Source organism: Vicia villosa, linkage group LG4 (assembly GCF_029867415.1).
Source record: "Vicia villosa cultivar HV-30 ecotype Madison, WI linkage group LG4, Vvil1.0, whole genome shotgun sequence".
Classification (NCBI taxonomy): Eukaryota; Viridiplantae; Streptophyta; class Magnoliopsida; order Fabales; family Fabaceae; genus Vicia; species Vicia villosa.
The window spans coordinates 178,842,217-178,866,325 of NC_081183.1; the positions used below are offsets into that span (position 1 = coordinate 178,842,217).

A 24,109-nucleotide genomic window follows, 5' to 3' on the forward strand; every position below is an offset into this window, starting at 1 on the left:
CCAAACCATTTTGCTGTGGAGTACCTGCAGTAGTTCTATGCCTTGCAATACCAGAGGCAGCACAAAAACTGTCGAATGCCTCATTGCAAAATTCAAGGCCATTGTCGGTTCTCAACCTCTTGACCTTTCTGCCAGTCTGATTTTCAACCAGAGTCTTCCAACTTTTGAAATTCTCAAAAGTTTCATCCTTAGTCTTCTGGATGAATACCCATAATTTTCTGGAATAATCATCTACTATGGATAGAAAATACCTTGCTCCTGAATGTGATGGACACCTTGCAGGCCCCCAAAGATCAGCATGGATGTAATCAAGGGATCCATGTGTTCTTTGTTTGCCTTTGTTGAACTTCACTCTGCAAGATTTTCCAAGTACACAGGGTTCACAAAACTTCAGCTTTTCGATTTTGTCTCCACCAAGCAGATTTTGTTTCCCTAATTCGACCAGACCCCTTTCACTGACATGGCCCAATCTCATATTCCAGATTTCTGTTTTCGACAAAGGTTTCGTGGATGCAACATTTGTCGAACCACTTACAACTTCAGCCTCAAGGGTATACAAGCCTTGTTTCTTCACGCCTCTCAAGACTTCCTTCGAACCCTTCATGACTCTTAGGATACTTTTCTCTCCTTCGAAAACATATCCTTTCTTGTCGAATTCACCAAGAGAAAGCAGATTTCTCTTCAAATCAGGAACATACCTGACTTCAGTCAACAACCTTATTGACTCATCATGGAGCTTGAATCTCACAAATCCAACACCTGCAATCTTGCAAGCCTTGTTGTTTCCCAGCAATACTGATCCACCATTTTGATCACATAATTCCTCGAACAAGTCTTTGTTTGGAGTCATGTGCCAAGTGCAACCTGAATCCATAATCCACTCCTTCTTAGAGTCACTGCTTGAAACCACAAGAACATCAGATGATTCGAAATCATCTTGAACAATGGCAGCGTTGCCATTATCCTTACTCCATGATATTTCAAGCGTTCAGGGCAGACCTTTCTTGTGTGACCCTCCTTCTTACAATGGTAGCATCGAATGCCAGATGCTTCGCCACTGTAAGTCTTCGATTGGGTTTTGCCTTTCTTCTTGTCGAACTTACCATCCTTTCGTAAGAGTTTTCCTTTAACGGCCAAACCTTCGCCAACAGTCGAAGGTTTATGCTCCTTTCGTTCATTCAAGTCCTTAGAGTACAAGGCTGATTGAACTTCTTCAAACGTCAGGGACTCCCTTCCATACAAGAGAGTTTCTTTGAAGTGAGCATGTGATCGAGGCAAAGAACACAATAGTAACAACGCTTGATCTTCATCATCGATCTTCACATCAATATTTTCAAGATCAAGAATCAGCTTGTTGAACATATCCAACTGCTCAGCCAATACTTTGTCTTCAATCATCTTGAATGAATACAAAGCTTGCTTCAGGTAGAGTCGATTTAACAGCGATTTGGTCATATACAAACTTTCAAGTTTCACCCATAACCCTGATGCCGTCGTCTCCTTTGATACCTGCCGGAGAACCTTATCACCAAGGCTCAACAAAATTGCGCTGTGTGCTTTCTCGATCATATTCGTCTTCTCCGCTGCCGTCAATTCTGCATTCATGGCTGCCTCTCCCTTCAACGCTTCCAAACAACCCTGCTGAACCAGTAGGGCTTTCATCTTTAAGCGCCACAGACCGAAATCATTCACTCCGGTGAACTTTTCAATCTCATACTTTGTAGAAGGCATCTTCTCCACGCTCACCGCACCAATTTGTTGTGAAAAACGATACCAATAACAAAGTATAATAGGGAATTAGGGAAGAAAATAAGAACACAAGAATTGGTTATAACTGCTATTCTTTTACTTTCTCTTAAAACAAGATTACAAGTTTACAAGAATAACAAATAACCTCTCTCACCCTAAATTAGGATTTGCAGCTTAGCAATGATGAGAGACTAGTATGCTATTTATAATAAAACCTAACATACTAACTAATGGGCTTTTTCAGCAAGGCCCATTACACAAGCCAACTTAATAAACAAGCTAACTTAACAAATTAGGGTTTAAACACTAAAACCTAATTTAACATGCTAACAACCCTAGCATCTTCGACATCTGCATGCTAGACCCATCTTCGACTACAGCATGCACACTTCGACACCAACATGTAAACAATCCTTCGACTTCATGCTTAACTCTGTCGAACTGTTGAACCAAGAAGCTACCCTTCAACAATACTAGAGTTTGATCCAATATCTCACATCATACTACTAATATCTTATTAGTAGAAAAAAATTAAATGATCAATTTCCATTTTATAAATGTAATTTGGTCAAACTTCTTTACTTCACATTTTTCATATCGTTCATAAAATATTACACCATAAATAATGCACCCGGACGACAGCACGAGTCTCTGACTAATTATGTAGAAAATGGAAGATGTAGGTAAATTTATAAAAACTCTAGATCTAATTTTATCCCATAATTCATAAATATTTGTCTTCATGGATGCTCTTCTCTTCATTCCATCTAGACATTGATTGGTTTCTTCATATATATTTTGCCGGTTGTGTGTGCTATGTTCTTTATACTTCCTTTTTCTTTATAAAAAAACGAGAAATTATTGCGACTCAAAATCAGATTTGAAGCTTTAAAAAGAATAAGAAAGACTCAAAATGAAAATGAGCATAGTTCTATAAGTGAAACAATTAAAGTAAGGAACACACTTACATGAGGTGGAGAAGAAACAAAGTTGTTATTGAAGCTCAAATGAGAACCGAGTTTTGACTAGGGAGAGAGTGAAAATGAAGTTGTGAAAGTGGAGAAGGGGAAGAGAGAATCTTGAAACTACTTTTACCTTTGCTTTGAAAAGGTAATATTTGCAAGAGAGAAGAGAGAAAGATGATAAATGTGGGAAGAGGGAAGAGAAAGAGAGGAAGTAAATGAGCCTCTTCAAAATGTTTGAGAAAGAAAGGAATGAATGAGAAAATGAGGGGAAAACAACAATAAGGTTCCACCATTTGGAAAAATTGGTGGCTTTGATTGAACAATACAAATTGATTTAGTCAATTACTTAAAAGAGTTTTTATTGATATAAACTAAAATCGTGTTAAAAGTAATTTTGGATGAACATATATATTTTTCATTCTTAGTTAAGTAACTGATGTGAACAAACTCAAACAAAATGAAGAAGGTGATGACAAGATGTCAAATAAGATGTTCCGCGTACAAAAATAAACACTGTTAATAAAAATTACACGGAATTTTTTCATATGACATCATTTGAATAAATAAGAGATCTAATTGACCGTTTTAAAAAATAAGAGATCTTTAACCTTGAATTTATTTGAAAATTAAATAAATATATTTAAGTATAATTAAGTAGAAAAAAAAGATATTTAACCTTGAATTTATTTGAAAATTAAATAAAAAATACATGTCATTAAAACTTTAGAGGGCAATTTGAAATATAACGGAAAAACATAATTGACATGATTATAATATTGCCACATCACCTTACCTACCCTCCCGACCAAAAGACGCAACTCAAATATTTTAGAAAAGATATTCATAACAACCAAACACATTTAACCCTATTTATTCTAATCAATCCTTCTTTGCCTCTTCACCACCGGACTAAACGACGCCGACCACCGTTTTCCTCCGTTCACCGCCGTGCTTCTAGTCCTCTGCTTCCTCACTCTCTAGCGATGAAGATCGAAGGTATGATGAAACATTTTTGATATTATAATATGCCACGTATGATTTTGGTATAATTGTGAAATTCTAATCCCTCTCAGAAAAACCAAAGACGGTAGAGTTCAAATGGGGGAAAAAGCGTGGAAAAGGAGGCAAAAAGAGAGACATACAGTTCTACGAATCGTTCACCTTGAATGGTGTTGATTACTCGCTTTTTGATACTGTTTATATTAAAAATGGAGCCCAATCTGAACCTCATATTGGAAAAATCATCAAGATATGGGAAACTTCTACTAGTGAAAAGGCTAGGAAAATTAAGATTCAGCGGTTTGTTCGTCCGCGTGAGATCTCAAAGCTTTTGACTAGGGTTAAGATTTATTATAATGAATTGTTCTTGGCTTGTGGTGATTGCACTGAACTCGCCATCATCAATCCTCTGGTAATTCAGTTTTTGAATTCAATATTTTATTTTTATTTGTTTCTCATTGATTCGAGGAGTATTCATGGGAATTTCAGTCAATTATATAGTCTCCGCCACTTGGAATTTGTTAAGAAATGTGGTTGGGCCTAACTCATCCCTACAAAACTGGCTTGTAAGGTGGGGATTGCTCCCACGTATAAGCAAATGTTCAGGCCATTTATTGTCCGATGTGGGACTCTTAATAGAATTGAATGCGACTAAACAAGGAATTAAGTCATGGTTGTTTAGTGGAGTTTAGTTTGAATTCATTTGAATTTGGCTCAGTTACACTAAGAGGATGTTGCTAGCGCTCCTCCGTAAAGTAAGCAAAATTTATGTATGATCCACCATTTTGAAATGAGTGCTACTAAACAGGGAATCAAATCACCATCATTTAGTGAAATTTAGTCAGAATCTATATGAATTCAACTCAATTATACGGCGAGGAGTGTTGAAAAGATATTTTTAGATAGTTTGTTACTAGTGTTCCTTTGTAGGTTAAGTAAAATTTATGTGGGCCTCGTCACTTTGAAATTAGATCACCGTCATTAGTGGGATCTAGTTCGAATCCATGAGAATTTTACTCAATTTTACAGCGATGGTGTTGAAAAGAGATTTTTAGGAAGTTTGTTTCTAGCAGTGCTTGCCATTATGGATCTCATAAATAAGTGTTGTTTTTGTAACCAATTCTTCATTAGAGCAAGTTATTTAATTTTGCTAGGTTTTGATTGGAAAAGACCATCAGTTTGTAACCTTAATTGAATTGGTTATTTTTGTTTGACGTATCAGGAATCTATTACTGGGAAATGCAATGTTGTTTGCATTTCTAAGGACTCTAGGAATCCACAACCATCAGATGTAGCATTTCGGAAAGCTAGCTTTGTGTTCTATCGTTACTTTGATGTTGGGCAGCGTAAAATAGTGGAGGAAGTAGATGACAAGATTTCTGGAGTTGAAGGTATGCGGAACTGATCCTAGCTGACGTGTTTGAATATGTCGGATTAGTCAGTAGTCACTTCTTTTCTTTGGATTGTTGAAAATCTTATGGTTTGTTTTTTTTTCTTTTGTTGCAGTTAAAAACTTTTTTAACAAAGTGGCATAGTCAAAAGCCTGTTGCTGCTGCTGCTGTAAAACATTGTCTATAAGAGAAAGAAGTTGATGGGGAATGCCTTGAAAAGTAGTGAAGTTGCTTTTCTGAGTGTAATAAAAACAGTCAATCTGTAGTTAAATATTAGCTGGCAAGTAGGAAAAGCATTCATAGAATAATTTTTTTGGAGGTTCTGTTTTTTTTTTTTTTTTGTGATGTAGAAGAATTTTTTTGGATTGGTATAGAAATTTGTTGTTTCTGATGTTTAATAAAGAAATCAGGTGCCTTTGAATTAATGCTGGGTTATCGCCTGATGTGTTTCTTCCTAAGTTCACTTACTATCATCGTTATTATTTAAGCAGAAGTTGAGTAGTTTGGTAATTTAGAAATAGCCATTTGAACCAAGTCATAACCTCTTATATGTTGGGTTTTTAGACTTGTCTTTCTTAACTAATGTGGTCAAGCACTGTGTTGCCATTTGTTTCTCTTGAGATTATTTTCTTGTCTATTAAGTCACACGATATAACTGTATATGGCGTCTTTTCTGCAAATACATACAGGCAACTGTCTTAGCTTGTTTTAGTGAGAACTAATCTTTCTTCATGTTTTTCCATAGGATGTTTAATAGCGTAAGCACATTCCCTTTCATCTATGGATTATGAGCTTTTGATTTGCTTTCTAGTCTTCAAGGACTATCATGGATAGCATAGTGTATTTTCCTTACTTGGATTCCATGCACTTAGGCAAATCATGCAGCCAGCTGTTGTCTGTTATCAGCCGCTGGATGAAGATTGAATTTTTGTCTATAAACTCCATCAAATCGGGGTTTTAAACGTGGCCTATAATGTGAGCCATTGGTTCTTTATTCAAACGGCTGAGATCTGCAGCTGCGTTGATCTGCTATATATCTATCAGGTGTCTGTTTTATTGTGTTTCAACATATATCTATCAGGTATCTGTTTTATTGTGTTTCAACATATTTCCATTCGGGATTGATTGATGGTTTGCTTATAGGTTTTAAATTTTGTCCATTTGTGGCTGTTATTAGCTGTCGTGTTTTTAGGATGCCATGTTACGCACCTTTATAACTTTCATGTTTTGCACATCGACTTAAGTCAGATTGGCGGCATACATACTTTTATCTTCAAATTAATGATGATATGAGTTTGAATCCTTGTCAAGGAAACATGACATGATTATTTATGATATATATCAAGCTCTGAATACATTTAAATAAAAGCAAGAAGTGAAAGATACTAGTTAATATTATTAGCATATAAATTGAGTATTGTTTATTTATGTCAGATTGAATGCATACACAGAGCTTCTAGCTTATTTTTTGTCAACTTGGTAGAAAGATATTCAACAAATGATGAGTTTACCAGCCAAAAGGAAAAAGTATAAATCAGAAAAGCAAATGAAGAATGTTTATGGATTTTAGGTGAAGTGGCATATTTATTGGGAGTTCTTGTACTAGTTTAATTGTTTCTATGTGAAGTTTCACAACTTCTTCCAACCAGGAGAAGTTCCGACCTATTGGCTGTTAGAATTGTGATGGTTTGCTTCAGCTAAAGATGATTTGGCGTGTAAACCATGACCATGTTTCTCACTCTTTCTTGCTTCATCTACATGAACATCATCTTCAACTGATATAACTACTGCCTGTTGTCCAAAAGGACCAGGAACAATGGTTTCGTTGCCCTTTTTATGCTCATCAATACGAATGATATCTGAGGATGATTCGGCTGTCAAACCATGGCCGAGTTTCTCATTCTTCCTTGTTTCATCTACATGCACATCATCTTCAACTGATATAGCTACTGCTTGTTTTCCAAAAGGACCAGGAGTAACGGTTTCCTTACCCTTTTTATGCTCATCGATGTGGATGATATCGGTTTCTTGTGTCCTCTCATTCCTCTTCTGAAAGAAGCAGTATAGTGCAAAAACAAACAATGAAAGAAAGACAAGGCCTCCGGCGCAGACGACCACAATTACTATGACAATGGGAGTGCTGTTTGGTTGAGTTGAGGCCATTTGTGTTAATCAATTGATGATTTTCTAAAACTGTTGGTTTTCTGTGGAATATGCTGTGGTTTAAGTGTTTCTTTGAAATGAGGATTTATAGGAAATACTTGGCATGGAATTAAGCAGTTGTTTTATTAACTTGAATCTCATGCCAAGTTTCACAAGGATTGATTGTAGTGAAAAACACTTATCTTCATGCTTCTTGGTTTATTTTGCTTTTTGATTTGTTTTTGTTTGAAAAATTGGCAAGATCTATTGAGTAGATCGAAGTATGCAACATCATTACTTAAAACTTTCAATTTTACTATATAATATTGTTGACGAAAAAAGGACCGATGGTTTTGTTCATATAACAAGAAACAATTAATTAATTCGATCCTTGCCAAAGTAACCTACCAAAGTGTACATATATAGATGACATGGCTCTTCTCCATGTATACTCTCATTTCACCAAAATGTCTATTACAAATGGTTAAATAAAGTACTCCCTTTGTCTCAAAATATATGTCGTTTAAGATTGTTACACAGAAATTAAGAAAAGTAATGCTGAATCAATAAAGATAACAATTTTTACAAAATTATCCTTAATTACTATTGGTTGTTATAGATTGTCATGACTTGAAAAGAGAGTAAATAAGGGATAAAGTTGTTGGTAAAAGTTAGTTAATGTTGTATTGAGAAAGTAAAGAGTCTATTATTTTGAGACAATTTTTTATGACTAAAAAGACATTTATTTTAAGATTTAGGAAATATAATAGACAATAATTTATGTATAATAGACCGACTGGGAGAAATATTAGTAAAACAAAGGCCATAATGTGACAACATTCTGTCAAATTTGGAACATAGGCAAAATTCTAAATTTAGAACAAAATAGTGCTATGGACGGACTATCAAATTTGGAACATAGGCAAAATTCTAAATTTAGAACAAAATAGTGCTATGGACGGACCTTACAAGTCTTTCCTAAATGAAAGACTTTAAGAACAAAACAGACCTTACAAGCTTGTGTGACCCCTAACGTGATCAGTGCTCCCATGCCTAATCATAACAAGATTGCTAATGGTATGGATGGCTAGAAGGATGGACTTTTGGATCATTAGTTTTACTTTCATTTGCAATTTCTATTCTGTTTGTTTAAACATTTGACTTATGACAGACATTATTTGTTTTAATAATTATCATTAATGCATTGCATATGTGAAAATTCTAGTAACACACGCTCGATATCAAACTGGATGTTATGACATCCACAATTACGCAGCACATATAGTAATAACAGAAGAGCATAAAAACAATAAAGAACACACATAATTGTTTACCCAGTTCGGTTCAAACAATCTACTCTGGGGGCTACCAAGCCAGGGATGAAGTCCACTATTAGTAGTATCAATTCAAAGCTAAACTCCCCCGTTTACAACTTCTCACTTAATCACTACCCAATGACCCTTCTACCTAGGTTCTCCCTAGATATGGAATATCTCCATTCCACTCTCCCTCAACCACAACAGTGATTACACATAAACAAATAACAATTACACATAGAAGACATTCTTCAAAAACACACCTTGATCTGCTTAAAAGCTTCAATCAAGAGACACACACTCGTGCTTAAAAGCTTAGAGTGACATTAAACAAACACAAACTATTCCAACGCCATCATCAAGGACAATTGCTTGGATCACACGAGACAGCTATAAAACAACAGTTCTTCACAATACAAAATCTTTTGTCTGCGTTCCAAAATAGGATTGCAGTCCTTTTATATGCAGTCTTGGGCCTTGGGCTTTTTAAGAAACAAATTAGGGTTAACCAAGTTAACCTAATTCACACGCCATCTGTCTGTTACAAAATGTGCTGTCAGCAGAATCTTCTGGATGAAATATTCAGCACTCAATAAAAGGTTTCCTAAACTGATAATTGAGATAAATCACGAAACACATTTAATAAATAATAACAGCTCCTGCTGTCACACACGGATGTCATAAAATCAATCATGACATTCACTACAAAACCTGTATTAGCTTCACACATATGTGTAGCAACCTGCCCTAAAAAATAAGCTTTTAGAGTCGCCACCTATTCTATCAGGGCGAATAGGAGACCCTACGCAGTTAAGAGATTCAGGGTAAGTTATTATATTCGGGTCAAGGGAAGGTGTTAGGCACCCTTAACCCTTTCCTAAGGTTTGCATCTTAAGGTAAATGTTTATGGCAAAATTATTGAGGTTAATAGCTAAGGAAGTGAAGAGGGTAAAAATCAGATTTGAACGAATTGAGGTTTTGGGGAAGGGGACTCGCCTTGTTGCCAAGTGCATACGTACCTCCTTATGGAGGATCAGAGTCTACGTAGTCCGGGGCAGGGTTGTACGCCTTAGATTTGATATGGATGTTTGAAGGTATTTTGAGTTACCTTGTCGTAGTTTTGAAATGCGAAGTTCGCAAGGTATTTTGAATTACCTTATCGTAGTTTTGAAAATCGCAGTATTGAAGAGATGAGTTTTGAGTGTTTTAAATGGCGTACAACCCTAGTTTAATATGTTACCGTTAGTTGCGATGATCAATAGGTTTGATCACCATAGTTAACGGATTGAATGAAGGATTGCTAACCATTCTGATCGATAGATTCGATTATCATGAATAGCAAATGAGTGTGTTTTAAATAATTTAAATTATTAATTTTATCGTTACCCCTCACAATCAATAGATTTGATTATTACATGATAACGAATTGAATATGCTAATCATCGTAACCAATAGATTTGGTTAAAACCATTTAGCAAAATAAATGTATCTTATTATTTTATTTCTCACCAATGCGACTATTAGATATAATCGAATCGAAGAGAAAATTGATAAATTAATCAAGGATTAATATTTTTGCCAAATGGCCAGTGAGATTGGGCAAACCCTAATGCATTGATAAATTTCTAAGGTTTTTGTGATCTTTTAATGGTTTAAACCTGATTAAATAAATTAAATCGAATAATCGAAATAAATCGGGGAAATACTTCTAAACCCTAATTACTAGCCTAATCCTAATTTAATTATATTATTAATTTAATTTAACAATCAAATTATATACAATAAAAATATATTGATTTAATTATACCATTAAATAAATAAATAAAAACAATTAAGAAAACCTGGGTGTTGATCCTGTATGGTGGCTCTTGAGTGTCCATGGTGGAGCTTCACGTTGTGGAGCGTTGGATCAAGCTGCTTTGAGATCCAAAGGTTGTCGTTGAAGGTGTAAGATGAGCCCCCTAGATAGCACACGCAGGATCTGCAAGTGATTCTTAATACAGAAAATCCACAAAATAATTGCACGAGACAGGGATCGAACCGTCCCTCTCGCGCTTAAGGACTGAAGGCACATCTCCACTGAAGCGCTTTTGCTTTGTTGTCAACATAATACATGAATAGTATTATAAAAAACAATTTAATCAAAATTTAAAAAAGACAATTTTCCCCGCCCAGCTACGTCTTCTTCGTGGGTTCTTTTTCTAGAAATTCAGAACCTTTTGGCCACGCTTTTCAAATGTTGCCATAGCCCTTGTAAAATACAAATAACATCATACGCAATATAAATCAATTCCGAAACCATGGATCGGCTCCTTTGGATCCTCTAAACACTGCGGTAGCCTTGGCTTGACCTAATTCTCCCCGTAACACAAAGCCCTAATTTTGAACCTTCACAACCTAACAATGGCATTTTACTATATATGAGCCAAACATCAAATTAAAGACACCAGCAACGTTCCATGCATCATTATGAATCAGAATATGAAATCAAAACGTGTTAACCATGAGTGAATGTAAGAAAACGAAATTGGAATAAAACGTGAAAAAACCGTGACTTGGAGGATGCGATTCTGGGTGCCTCCAACCTTGCTAGCAATTGGAATAGATTCAATGACACTCCAGGAATGTGTTTAGATCTCTAATACACCCTGAAACAATCTCCAACTCTGAAAACGACCTTGGCTTTTTCCTTGAATTTTCGAATTCGGTATGAACGCTTGTCACTGCAAAACCTTGTCCAAAATCCCCCTCTGCACTGGCACGAGTTTCTTATATATATTTGAGGGAATTAGGTTAGCAAAATTGGTCCAAATCTCTTTGACTCAAGAGATTGAATCTTGATTGAAAATCACTTTAAAACTTTCTAAAATTGGCCTAATTTGCACCAATCACTTGTTCACGAAATTTGCTTGACAATATTGATTAAATGTTGATTGGAATTGGCCATTATGATTCCCCTAATCAAATATTTGATTTTCCATTGATTTATATAACTTTTAATCATTATTTAAATGAATAAAAACCATATAAAAATCAAATAAAATTCATTAATTCGTGGAAATTGGTCTTGATAACTTAGATAACTTGTGGACCAAGATTAAGGCTTAAAACGTTAGGCCCATTTGCAAGAAACTCCAATTTGAACCACTTTTATTTCACATTTTGCCTCCAAAATTGACCAACTTTGACAAGGCATATCTCCCTCAATTTTTAAGATATGGAAGAGTTATAGGAATTTTTGGAAACCTCAAGATGTCCTCTACAAGCCAGCTTGGAACATATTTTTCATTTGAAGATTTTATCTTGATGATATGGCCTTTGACAAAAAACTGCTTTTGGTTGACCTTTGAAAAGGACCTATTATCTTTTGTACCATATATCTCAAATGAAGCATTTCTGGCCTTGGCTTGTGAGGGACAAAGTTGTAGAGAGTCCAATTTCCTTCAAAATAGGCTTTGGTTGGGAAATTTTTGATACTCCATGTGAAAGTTATGACCAGTCAAAGTTGAGTTGACTTTCTCCTATTAAAAAAACCCTAATTTGAACCTTTTGAATTTGTTCATTTCTGAGTTTTTATTAATCAATCATGATCAATCTTTGATCAAATGATGGATATAACCTCAAATACTTGATGTTGACCAAAAGTCTTGAAGTTTGACTGTACTTTGACCATATTTGACTTTTAGGTCAAACTAGTCGACTGTTGATCATTTGAGCCATTGAGTGAGCAATCCTTGAAATTAAAGCTTGACTATTGACATGGAGATGCTTTGAGACATATGAGATACCTTGAGATCCATTTGAGGCCTTAGAGATTCAAACTCCTTTGATAAAATGCAAACCCTAGTTTTGGAGATCCTGGATTAGGAAGAGCTTTGTCTGCTAGAATAAACCCTTGAACCTTGAACCCTTGAAGATGAAATGAGATGGGAAAATTTTGGGGTATGAAAGCTTCCCCTGTTCAATCTTATTAAACCTGAAGAGTCAGATAGGCACGTCTGCCTATCGTGATCTAAAGGTAGAAGATGACTGAACACTGAAATGCCCTAAAATTTGCATTTTTTGGGAAAAAGTTCCATGGGAGATGGGCTTAAAGATGCCATCCAAGGTAAATACCCCTCTTTTTTTGAATGTGAAGCAACTGCTTTTTGGAAGGAACCACGTGTTTTTTATTGTAGCATGGCCTGAAAAGGCAACCTTAATTTTATGCGATGTCATGATGCATGTGATGTATGATGCAGTGAGCTTCTCAAAATAAATGAGAGCAATGTATATATATGCATTATGTATGAATGAGGTATGCAATTGAATGATGCATGACTGTTAGTTATGTTATTTGAAGTATGTCAGTAACTTCGGAAAAGAAAAATAAAACCCTTGTTTGTTATTGATGAAGTTTTGGAGAAGATCACTGCCGAGGGACTAACGTGATGAATGACCCCAATTGAGAAACCCTTTGAAAAACCCTTTGTAAAACCCTTTGTAGTCTTGAAGAAGATCACTACTGAGGGACTAACGTGATGAATAACCCAATTGAAGAACCCTTTGTAAAACTCCTTTGTAAAACCCTTTGTAATTTTGGAAGAGATCACTGCCGAGGGACTAACGTGATGAATAAACGTAGCTATCAATAGCGAGGGTTCGCCGTTTGCTGTGTAGAAGATAGTTGACTTGCTATAGTGCTAGTAAGGTTTTGCAGTTTGTAGGTAACCCACTTACTATAGTTCTAGTAAGTCGTCGCAGTTGGTATACCCACTCACTATCGTGGTTTTAGTAAGTCTTTCGTAGATGGTATGACCCACTTACTATAGCTCTAGTAAGTCTTCACAGTTGGTCCTTGAAGGATAGAAAAACACTTAGAAAGGGGGGGGATTGAATAAGTGTGACTTTAAATCTTGGACGATAAAAATAAATTGCACAATTATTTTTATCCTGGTTCGCTGTTAACGAAGCTACTCCAGTCCACCCCCGCAGAGATGATTTACCTCAACCTGAGGATTTAATCCACTAATCGCACGGATTACAATGGTTTTCCACTTAGTCCGCAACTAAGTCTTCCAGAGTCTTCTGATCACACACTGATCACTCCAGGAACAACTGCTTAGATACCCTCTAAGACTTTTCTAGAGTCTACTGATCAACACGATCACTCTAGGCTTAGTTCACTCCTAAGACTTCCCTAGAGTATTCTGATCAACACGATCACTCTAGTTACAAACTGCTCAGCCAACTGCTAAGACTTCCTAGAGTATACTGATCACACGATCACTCTAGTTCCTTACAACTTAATGTAATCTATTCAAGAGTTTACAAATGCTTCTTAAAAGCGATAATCACAACTGTGATATTTCTCTTAACGTTTAAGCTTAATCTCACTAAAATATTACAACAGCAATGTAGTGAGTTGATGAAGATTCTGAGCTTTGATTGAACAGCGTTTCAGCAAGTTTGATATAAGTTGTTTTGGTGCAGAATCGTTAACCTTGCTTCTCATCAGAACTTCATATTTATAGGCGTTGAGAAGATGACCGTTGAATGCATTTAATGCTTTGCGTGTTCCGTACAGCATTGCACTTAATGTTATACGCTTTTGTCAACTACCTCGAGCCTTGTTCACGCTGTGTCTACTGACGTAGCCTTTAGTAGCTTTTAACGTTCCTTTTGTCAGTCAGCGTAGTCTGCCACCTGTACTTCCTTCTGATCTGATGTTTGTGAATACTACGTTTGAATATCATCAGAGTCAAAACAGCTTGGTGCATAGCATCTTCTGATCTTCTGACCTTGAAGTGCTTCTGAGCGTGATACCATCTTCTGATCTTCAGTGCTTCTGATCTCATGTTCTTCTGATGCTTCCATAGACCCATGTTCTGATTCTGCTTCGACCATCTTCTGATGTCTTGCCAGACCATGTTCTGATGTTACATGCTGAACCATTTGAGATACAACTTCTGAGCGCTGAATTATGCGTACTCTTTATATATATTTCCTGAAAGGGAAATTGCATTGGATTAGAGTACCATATTATCTTAAGCAAAATTCATATTATTGTTATCATCAAAACTAAGATAATTGATAAGAACAAATCTTGTTCTAACAATCTCCCCCTTTTTGATGATGACAAAAACATATATAAATGATATGAATTTGCGATCAGAAAGAGTAGACGGCAAAAGACAAATTACACAGCTATAGCATAAGCATATGAATATGTCTCCCCCTGAGATTAACAATCTCCCCCTGAGATAAATAATCTCCCCCTGAAATAAATACTCGAAGAACTTTGATAAAAGACTTCCCTGATTATTTCGGTAGAGACGATCATATAAGCTTCTGCCTTCAGAGAATTCATAGCTTCTGACTTCTGCTTCCATTGGACAGCTTCAGAACTTGAATTTCTTTAGATCCTTAGAACACTCACAGCTTCTGATTCCTGCTTCCATCGTGGACAGCTTCAGAACTTGAATTTCTTTGATCTTCAGAACATTCACAGCTTCTGACTTCTGCTTCCATTCAGGACAGCTTCAGAACTTGAATTTTCTGGATCTTTTAGAACATTCACATCTTCTGATTTCTGCTTCCCTCGGATAGCTTCAGAACTTTGAATGTCTACCAATCATCACTTCATGCTAGATTTGTATCAGAACATTGTTGAATGTACCAGAGCATCATCAGAGCGTCTCTACATCCTGAAATGTTACAGAACAAAAACTAAACGACAAAAGTCAGCATGAACGAGTTAGAACATAAAATGTATGTTTGAACACATTATATGTATCAGAGCCATATAGGCTGAAATAATGTATCAGAGCAAATAATGTATTAGAGCCATAACATTATATGTATCAGAGCAAATAGAATTCTGTCAGAACAGGATAGACAATGATATTCAAATTCTATTATCAGTGCTTCTGATTCATTCTTCTTTCTTGCTTCTGATCTCTGAAGCTTGACAGCACTCAGCTTGCTTCAGTTTCCATGGTTTTGCTTCTTGTGTTTGCTTCTGAAGATTAACTTCACTTCTCTGTACCTGCAAAACACTTAAACCATGTAGAACTTGCAGTTCTTGTTAGTGAATGTGTGGGAGCCTTTACCCAGCAACTGATAGATTAATCAAATCATTTATCATTTATCTTCTCCCCCTTTTTGTCATAACATCAAAAAGAAAATTTAAAAAAATTCAGATGTATAAAACGACAAATAGAATCACTGGAATCAAAGAAACTTTTTCATTGATAATCAAGAGATATTACAAAACAGGAATGCAGGAAAACAGATGCAACAAGAAAGGAAACTACAAAGACCAAGTCCTAAGACCCTAGCTAAGACAAAGTCTGTGCCAACAAGCCATGAAGGAGTGAAACGCCTCATTGACTGCTTCTCGGGCTTTCAGGGAGACTTGGTTCTGATGCAGATCTTCCACCATCTTTACCAGAGACAGCATTCCCAGCAGGTGAAGATGAAGAGATTTCTTCGGAATCGATCAAGGGAGAGGAAGGGTTAGATGAAGAGGAAGCTGAGTCTTGAAGGTCGAAAGATGAGGAAGAAGACGGAGATGATGGAGGGCTTTCACCAGGAGGATGAAACACACGTCTAGAATAGTTTCCAGACAACATTGCTTCGAATGGATTCACCTTGAGAGGATCATAGGTGATTTTGATCTTTTTGGGTTTGGAAGGCGATGTTTCAACAGCTTTTCTTTTGTTGTTTTGATCATTTTCATTATTTCCTGGGCTTGATGAAGAGTTCATGATGGGTTTGTAGAAAAATGAACAGGTGGGGTTTGATATGGAAGAGAGAGAGAGAAAAACTTGATGAGGAATGCAAGGAGATAGAGAAAGATGAGAGGGAAAGAGAAGAGTTTGAAGAGTATTTAAAAAAATAAAATGAAACGAATGATGAAAAGCATTTAATGTTACGTGACGTGAGGAGAGATAATAAAGACAAATGAGGTGACTGGCACAGTTACCTATGGTCGGCGTCCCTTCAACTGCACACGCGCTTATCCATGAATAGTAACGACAGGTTTACCATCCCGAGATAAAACGTAACAGCTGTTTTGCTTTAAAAGAGGTTCTGAATCAACTTAGACAATGAAACGTTAGTAATAACCGAATCATAATTTCTAAAAGATTTCAATCAGAACTTCTGACAAAAAAAAATGTTCCGCATTCATTTCAGAAGATACTCATATATGAGAACTTCTCATCTTCTCATTCTGGGCATAAATCCATACTGATGTTCTTCAGAATGAACTTAAACCTATCTTCAGCCAAGGGTTTTGTAAAGATATCAGCCCATTGATGGTCTGTATCAACAAAGTTTAAAGATATGACACCCTTCTGAACATAGTCCCTTATGAAATGATGTTTAATCTCAATATGTTTAGCTTTTGAATGAAGAATAGGATTCTTAGATAAACATATAGCAGAAGTATTATCACAGAATATAGGAATGTTACTCTCAGATATCTGATAATCTTCTAACTGACTCTTCATCCAGAGCATCTGTGTACTACAACCAGCAGCAGCTACATATTCTGCTTCTGTCGTTGATAGAGCAATAGTTGCTTGCTTCTTGCTGTACCAGGAGATCAAATGACTTCCAAGAAATTGGCAACTTCCTGAAGTACTTTTTCTTTCAATTCTATCTCCAGCATAGTCAGCATCGCAGAATCCTACTAAGTGGTATTCTTTAGATTTTCTGTAAACTAAGCCAACATTAGTAGTACCTTTCAGATACCTTAGAATTCTCTTAACAGCAGTTAAATGAGATTCTCTAGGATCTGATTGGAATCTAGCACACAAACAAACACTGAACAGAATGTCAGGTCTAGAAGCAGTCAGATATAGAAGAGATCCAATCATACCTCTGTATAACTTCTGATCTACCTTCTTACTTACCTCATCCTTACCTAGGATGCATGTTGGATGCATAGGAGTTTTGGCTTCTTTGCAGTCCAGAAGATTAAACTTCTTTAGAAGTTCCTTCACATACTTGGTTTGGTGAACATATGTTCCTTCTGATGTTTGATTTATTTGTATTCCAAGGAAATACTTGAGTTCTCCCATCATGCTCATTTCAAACTCAGCCTGCATAGACTCAGCAAACTCCTTTCCAAGTGTAGCATTAGATGTTCCAAAAATAATATCATCTACATATATTTGACAAATTAAAATATCCTTTTCAAAGGTTTTACAAAAGAGAGTAGTGTCCACTTTTCCTCTAGTGAAACCATTATCTAGAAGGAAAGAACTTAAGCGTTCATACCAAGCTCTGGGAGCTTGCTTCAATCCATATAATGATTTCTTTAGTTTAAACACATGATTCGGAGACATAGAGTCTTCAAAACCAGGAGGTTGATGGACATAAACTTCTTCATCTATATAACCATTTAAGAAGGCACTCTTAACATCCATTTGATAGAGAGTGATGTTATGTTGAGTGGCAAAAGAAATTAATAGACGAATAGATTCTAACCTGGCCACTGGTGCAAAGGTTTCTGTATAATCAATCCCTTCTTGCTGACTATAACCCTGAGCCACCAGTCTGGCTTTGTTTCTTACCACTTCACCTTTCTCACTGAGCTTGTTTCTGAAGACCCATTTTGTACCAATTATATTGAACCCATCTGGTCTAGGAACAAGATCCCAAACATCATTCCTTGTAAACTGATTCAGTTCTTCTTGCATAGCAATTATCCAGTCTGGATCTTCTAGAGCATGATCAACAGAAGTTGGCTCGATCAAAGATACAAGACCTAATTGACAGTCTGCATTGTTCTTAAGGAATGCTCTTGTTCTGATTGGATCATCCTTCTTTCCAAGAATGACATCTTCTGAATGACCAGAGATGAGTCTGGATGATCTTCTGACAGATGGTTCTTCAGAAATACTTAGATCCTCCAGAGAAGCTGATACTTGATCTTCTGGTTCTTTGCTTCTGAGGAGCTCTGCTTCTGATGCGTTGCTTCTTGGCTCAACAACTTCTGATATATCAATATCACAATCTGCAAAATTATCAAACTGCTTTGGTTTTTCAGAACCAAGCTTATCATCAAACCTGATATTGATTGATTCTTCTACAACCAATGTTTCAGTATTGTATACTCTGTAGCCTTTTGAGCGTTCAGAATATCCAAGAAGGAAACACTTTTGAGCTTTGGAATCAAACTTACCAAGATGATCTTTAGTGTTCAGAATAAAGCATACACATCCAAAAGGATGGAAATATGAAATGTTGGGCTTTCTATTCTTCCACAATTCATAAGGAGTCTTATTTAGAATAGGTCTGATAGAGATTCTATTCTGAATATAGCATGCAGTGTTTATTGCTTCTGCCCAGAAATGCTTAGCCATATTGGTTTCATTGATCATGGTTCTGGCCATTTCTTGCAGAGTCCTATTCTTTCGCTCTACAACCCCATTTTGCTGTGGAGTTCTAGGACAAGAGAAATCATGGGCAATACCATTTTCTTTGAAGAATTCTTCAAAGGATCTGTTCTCAAATTCACCACCATGATCACTTCTGACCTTTATGATTTTACACTCTTTTTCAGATTGAATCTGAATGCAGAAATCAAAGAACACTGAATGAGTCTCATCCTTGTGTTTTAAGAATTTTACCCAAGTCCAGCGGCTATAATCATCTACGATGACTAATCCATATTTCTTTCCTCTGACAGATGCTGTTTTGACTGGTCCAAACAGATCAATGTGCAAGAGTTCTAATGGCCTTGAGGTAGAAACAACATTCTTAGACTTGAATGCAGGTTTGGAGAACTTGCCCTTCTGACATGCTTCACAAAGAGCATCTGATTTGAATTTCAGATTAGGGAGTCCTCTGACCAGATTCAGTTTGTTAATCTGAGAAATCTTTCTCAAACTAGCATGACCTAATCTTCTGTGCCAGACCCACTGCTCTTCAGAAACAGACATAAGACAGGTCACCTTCTGACTCATAAGATCTTGCAGATCTGTCTTATAAATGTTGTTCTTCCTCTTGCCTGTAAATAGGATTGAGCCATCCTTCTGATTTACAGCCTTGCAAGACTTTTGATTAAAGATTATATCATAACCATTGTCACTCAATTGACTGATAGATAAGAGGTTATGAGTTAATCCTTCTACAAGAAGTACATTAGAAATGGAAGGAGAGTTACCAGACTTTATAGTTCCAGAGCCAATTATCTTGCCCTTCTGATCTCCTCCAAACTTGACTTCTCCTCCAGACTTAAGCACCAGGTCTTGGAACATAGACCTTCTTCCTGTCATGTGTCGTGAGCATCCAGAGTCCAGGTACCATGACATGTTGTGCTTTGTCCTTCTTGCAGCCAAGGATATCTGCAATAGGAATAATCTTATCCTTAGGTACCCACATTTTCTTGGGTCCTTTCTTGTTAGATTTTCTCAAGTTCTGATTGAACTTGGGTTTGACATTATAAGCAATAGGAGGAACAGCATGATAATTTTTAATATGAGTTTCATGATATTTCCTAGGTTGTGTCACATGCTTCTTGGTGTGTGTTATGTGAAAACTTTGTGCATGTGAAGTGTGCCTAATATCATGAGAGTGGCCATACTTGAACTGATCATACAATGGCTTGTATGTGAGTTTCATTTCATCAACAGGTTCAAGTTTGTATGGGGTTTCACCCTCAAAACCAATGCCAACTCTTTTGTTTCCAGATATGGCATATATCATAGAAGCTAGCTGACTTCTGCCAATACTTCTAGATAAGAACTTCCTGAAACTTAAATCATATTCTTTCAGAATATGGTTTAGACTAGGAGTGGATTTTTCTGAATCAGAAGGAGATCCAACATTATTGGATAATTTTAAAAGTTTTTCTTTTAATTCAGAATTCTCCAACTCAAGCTTCTTTGTTTCAAATTCAAATTGCTTTTTCAGCTTTTTGTATTTGAGACTAATCTGAGACTTGAGTTCCAGAAGTTCAGTTAGACCGGAAACTAACTCATCTCTAGTAAGTTCAGAAAATACCTCTTCAGAATCTGATTCTGATGTAGATTCTGATCCGTTATCTTCTGTCGCCATCAGCGCACAGTTGGCCTGCTCATCTTCTGAATCATCTTCTGACTCATCCCAGGTTGCCATAAGACCTTTCTTCTTATGACACTTTTTCTTGGGATTTTCCTTCTGAAGATTTGGACATTCATTCTTGTAGTGTCCAGGCTCATTGCATTCATAGCACATGACCTTCTTCTTGTCAAATCTTCTTTCATCAGAAGATTCTCCACGTTCAAATTTCCTTGAACTTCTGAAGCCTCTGAACTTCCTTTGCTTGGTCTTCCAGAGTTGATTTAGCCTTCTGGAGATCAGGGATAGTTCATCATCTTCTTCAGATTCTGATTCCTCAGGATCTTCTTCTCTGGCCTGAAAAGCGTTAGTGCATTTATTGATATTTGATTTTAATGCAATAGACTTACCTTTCTTTTGAGGCTCATTTGCGTCCAGCTCTATTTCATGACTTCTCAAGGCGCTGATAAGCTCTTCCAAAGAAACTTCATTCAGATTCTTTGCAATCTTGAATGCAGTCACCATAGGACCCCATCTTCTGGGTAAGCTTCTGATGATCTTCTTTACGTGATCAGCCTTGGTGTATCCCTTGTCAAGAACTCTCAATCCAGCAGTAAGAGTTTGAAATCTTGAAAACATCTTTTCAATGTCTTCATCATCCTCCATCTTGAAGGCTTCATACTTCTGGATTAAGGCAAGAGCTTTAGTCTCCTTGACTTGAGCATTTCCTTCATGAGTCATTTTCAAGGACTCATATATGTCATAGGCCGTTTCCCTGTTAGATATCTTCTCATACTCAGCATGAGAGATAGCATTCAGCAAAACAGTTCTACATTTATGATGATTCCTGAAAAGCTTCTTTTGATCATCATTCATTTCTTGCCTCGACAGCTTCACGCCACTGGCATTTACTGGATGTTTGTAACCATCCATTAGAAGATCCCATAGATCACCATCTAGACCCAGAAAGTAACTTTCCAGTTTATCTTTCCAGTATTCAAAGTTTTCACCATCAAATACCGGCGGTCTAGTATAACCATTGTTACCGTTGTATTGCTCAGCAGAGCCAGATGTAGATGCAGGTGTAGATGTAGACTTTTCACTTTCATCAACCATCTTTTAAATGAAGCGTTTTTCTCTTCCTGAATCTTTTCTAAACACGGTTAAGTGCTTGCACCTTAGAACTGGCGCTCTGATGCCAATTGAAGGATAGAAAAACACTTAGAAAGGGGGGGGATTGAATAAGTGTGACTTTAAATCTTGGACGATAAAAATAAATTGCACAATTATTTTTATCCTGGTTCGCTGTTAACGAAGCTACTCCAGTCCACCCCCGCAGAGATGATTTACCTCAACCTGAGGATTTAATCCACTAATCGCACGGATTACAATGGTTTTCCACTTAGTCCGCAACTAAGTCTTCCAGAGTCTTCTGATCACACACTGATCACTCCAGGAACAACTGCTTAGATACCCTCTAAGACTTTTCTAGAGTCTACTGATCAACACGATCACTCTAGGCTTAGTTCACTCCTAAGACTTCCCTAGAGTATTCTGATCAACACGATCACTCTAGTTACAAACTGCTCAGCCAACTGCTAAGACTTCCTAGAGTATACTGATCACACGATCACTCTAGTTCCTTACAACTTAATGTAATCTATTCAAGAGTTTACAAATGCTTCTTAAAAGCGATAATCACAACTGTGATATTTCTCTTAACGTTTAAGCTTAATCTCACTAAAATATTACAACAGCAATGTAGTGAGTTGATGAAGATTCTGAGCTTTGATTGAACAGCGTTTCAGCAAGTTTGATATAAGTTGTTTTGGTGCAGAATCGTTAACCTTGCTTCTCATCAGAACTTCATATTTATAGGCGTTGAGAAGATGACCGTTGAATGCATTTAATGCTTTGCGTGTTCCGTACAGCATTGCACTTAATGTTATACGCTTTTGTCAACTACCTCGAGCCTTGTTCACGCTGTGTCTACTGACGTAGCCTTTAGTAGCTTTTAACGTTCCTTTTGTCAGTCAGCGTAGTCTGCCACCTGTACTTCCTTCTGATCTGATGTTTGTGAATACTACATTTGAATATCATCAGAGTCAAAACAGCTTGGTGCATAGCATCTTCTGATCTTCTGACCTTGAAGTGCTTCTGAGCGTGATACCATCTTCTGATCTTCAGTGCTTCTGATCTCATGTTCTTCTGATGCTTCCATAGACCCATGTTCTGATTCTGCTTCGACCATCTTCTGATGTCTTGCCAGACCATGTTCTGATGTTACATGCTGAACCATTTGAGATACAACTTCTGAGCGCTGAATTATGCGTACTCTTTATATATATTTCCTGAAAGGGAAATTGCATTGGATTAGAGTACCATATTATCTTAAGCAAAATTCATATTATTGTTATCATCAAAACTAAGATAATTGATAAGAACAAATCTTGTTCTAACAGTCCTACCTACTTACTATCGTAGTTTCAGTAAGTCTTTCGTAGATGGTATGACCCACTTACTATAGCTCTAGTAAGTCTTCGCAGTTGGTCTTACCTACTTACTATCGTAGTTTCAGTAAGTCTTTCGTAGATGGTATGACCCACTTACTATAGTTCTAGTAAGTCTTCGCAGTTGGTATGACCCACTTACTATAGTTCTAGTAAGTCTTCGCAATTGGTCTAACCCACTTACTATCGTAGTTTTTGTAACCCCAAAAGGATCATTTGTTATAGTTCTAGCAAGCTCACCTGCACCAATAGGAATCACTTGCTCTGGTTCGGACAAGTTTACCTGCCCCAACAGGAGTCACTTTGTAACACCCCATATTTTCTAATTTTAATTTAATCGGAAATTAAATTATTATTTATAATTATTTGGTATTTTCGTTGAACTAATTGGAAGAATTATGGAGTATTGGTCTTTGGGCCAAGTGGGGTATTTAGTAATGAAGGGGTGTTAAGTGTTGAGCCCATTACTAAATTATGTCATGTTTTAATGAAATACGGAAATAAGAGAAAATTGAGAAATAGAGAAGGAAAACCTAAGAGGGAGAGAAGGAGAGTTCATGGAGAAAAGAGATTTTTGTAATCATGGTGCAGCCCTTACAAAATGGGTCATAACTTTCTGCTCGTAACTCCAAATCAGGTAATTCTCAAAGATTCGGATTCTACACAAAATTTCCTTCGATTTGATATATTAATTCGTGTCAGGGAGGTTCTCGATGAGGGAGATAAGCGAGTTTGAAGATTGTGAATTCTTGCTGAAAGTGAAGAAAAGAGGCTTACGGGTTTGATGGAGAAGAAGGGGGAAAAGTCCAGATTCTTGGCTAAGGTAAGGGGGGACTCTTCCGATTAACATCTATTATCGGGTTATGGATAATAGGACTGATATAGATATATTATTTCATGTCAATTGAGTCGTATGATAGAGTTGTGATTTTGGGAATGTTTGTTGATAATTATCTATTTTGATGAATTCCATGAATTTGGTGTTGTATGATGTTTGATGATGC

The 24,109-nt window shown here is 36.6% G+C and overlaps 2 protein-coding genes across 3 annotated transcripts in view; one reads left to right on the forward strand and one right to left on the reverse strand.

Moving 5' to 3' along the window:
• Window positions 1–24,109, reverse strand: part of LOC131596168 (uncharacterized) — a 73,671-nt gene that overhangs the window by 14,309 nt on the left and 35,253 nt on the right. The gene's annotated exons all lie outside the window — the stretch shown is intronic.
• LOC131596173 (protein ANTI-SILENCING 1-like) lies at window positions 3,529–5,346 on the forward strand. The gene is made up of 4 exons (XM_058868760.1): window positions 3,529–3,710; window positions 3,788–4,125; window positions 4,936–5,104; window positions 5,220–5,346. The coding sequence occupies exons 1-4, from the start codon at window positions 3,698–3,700 to the stop codon at window positions 5,246–5,248; spliced, it is 549 nt and encodes a 182-aa protein (XP_058724743.1). The 5' UTR covers window positions 3,529–3,697; the 3' UTR covers window positions 5,249–5,346.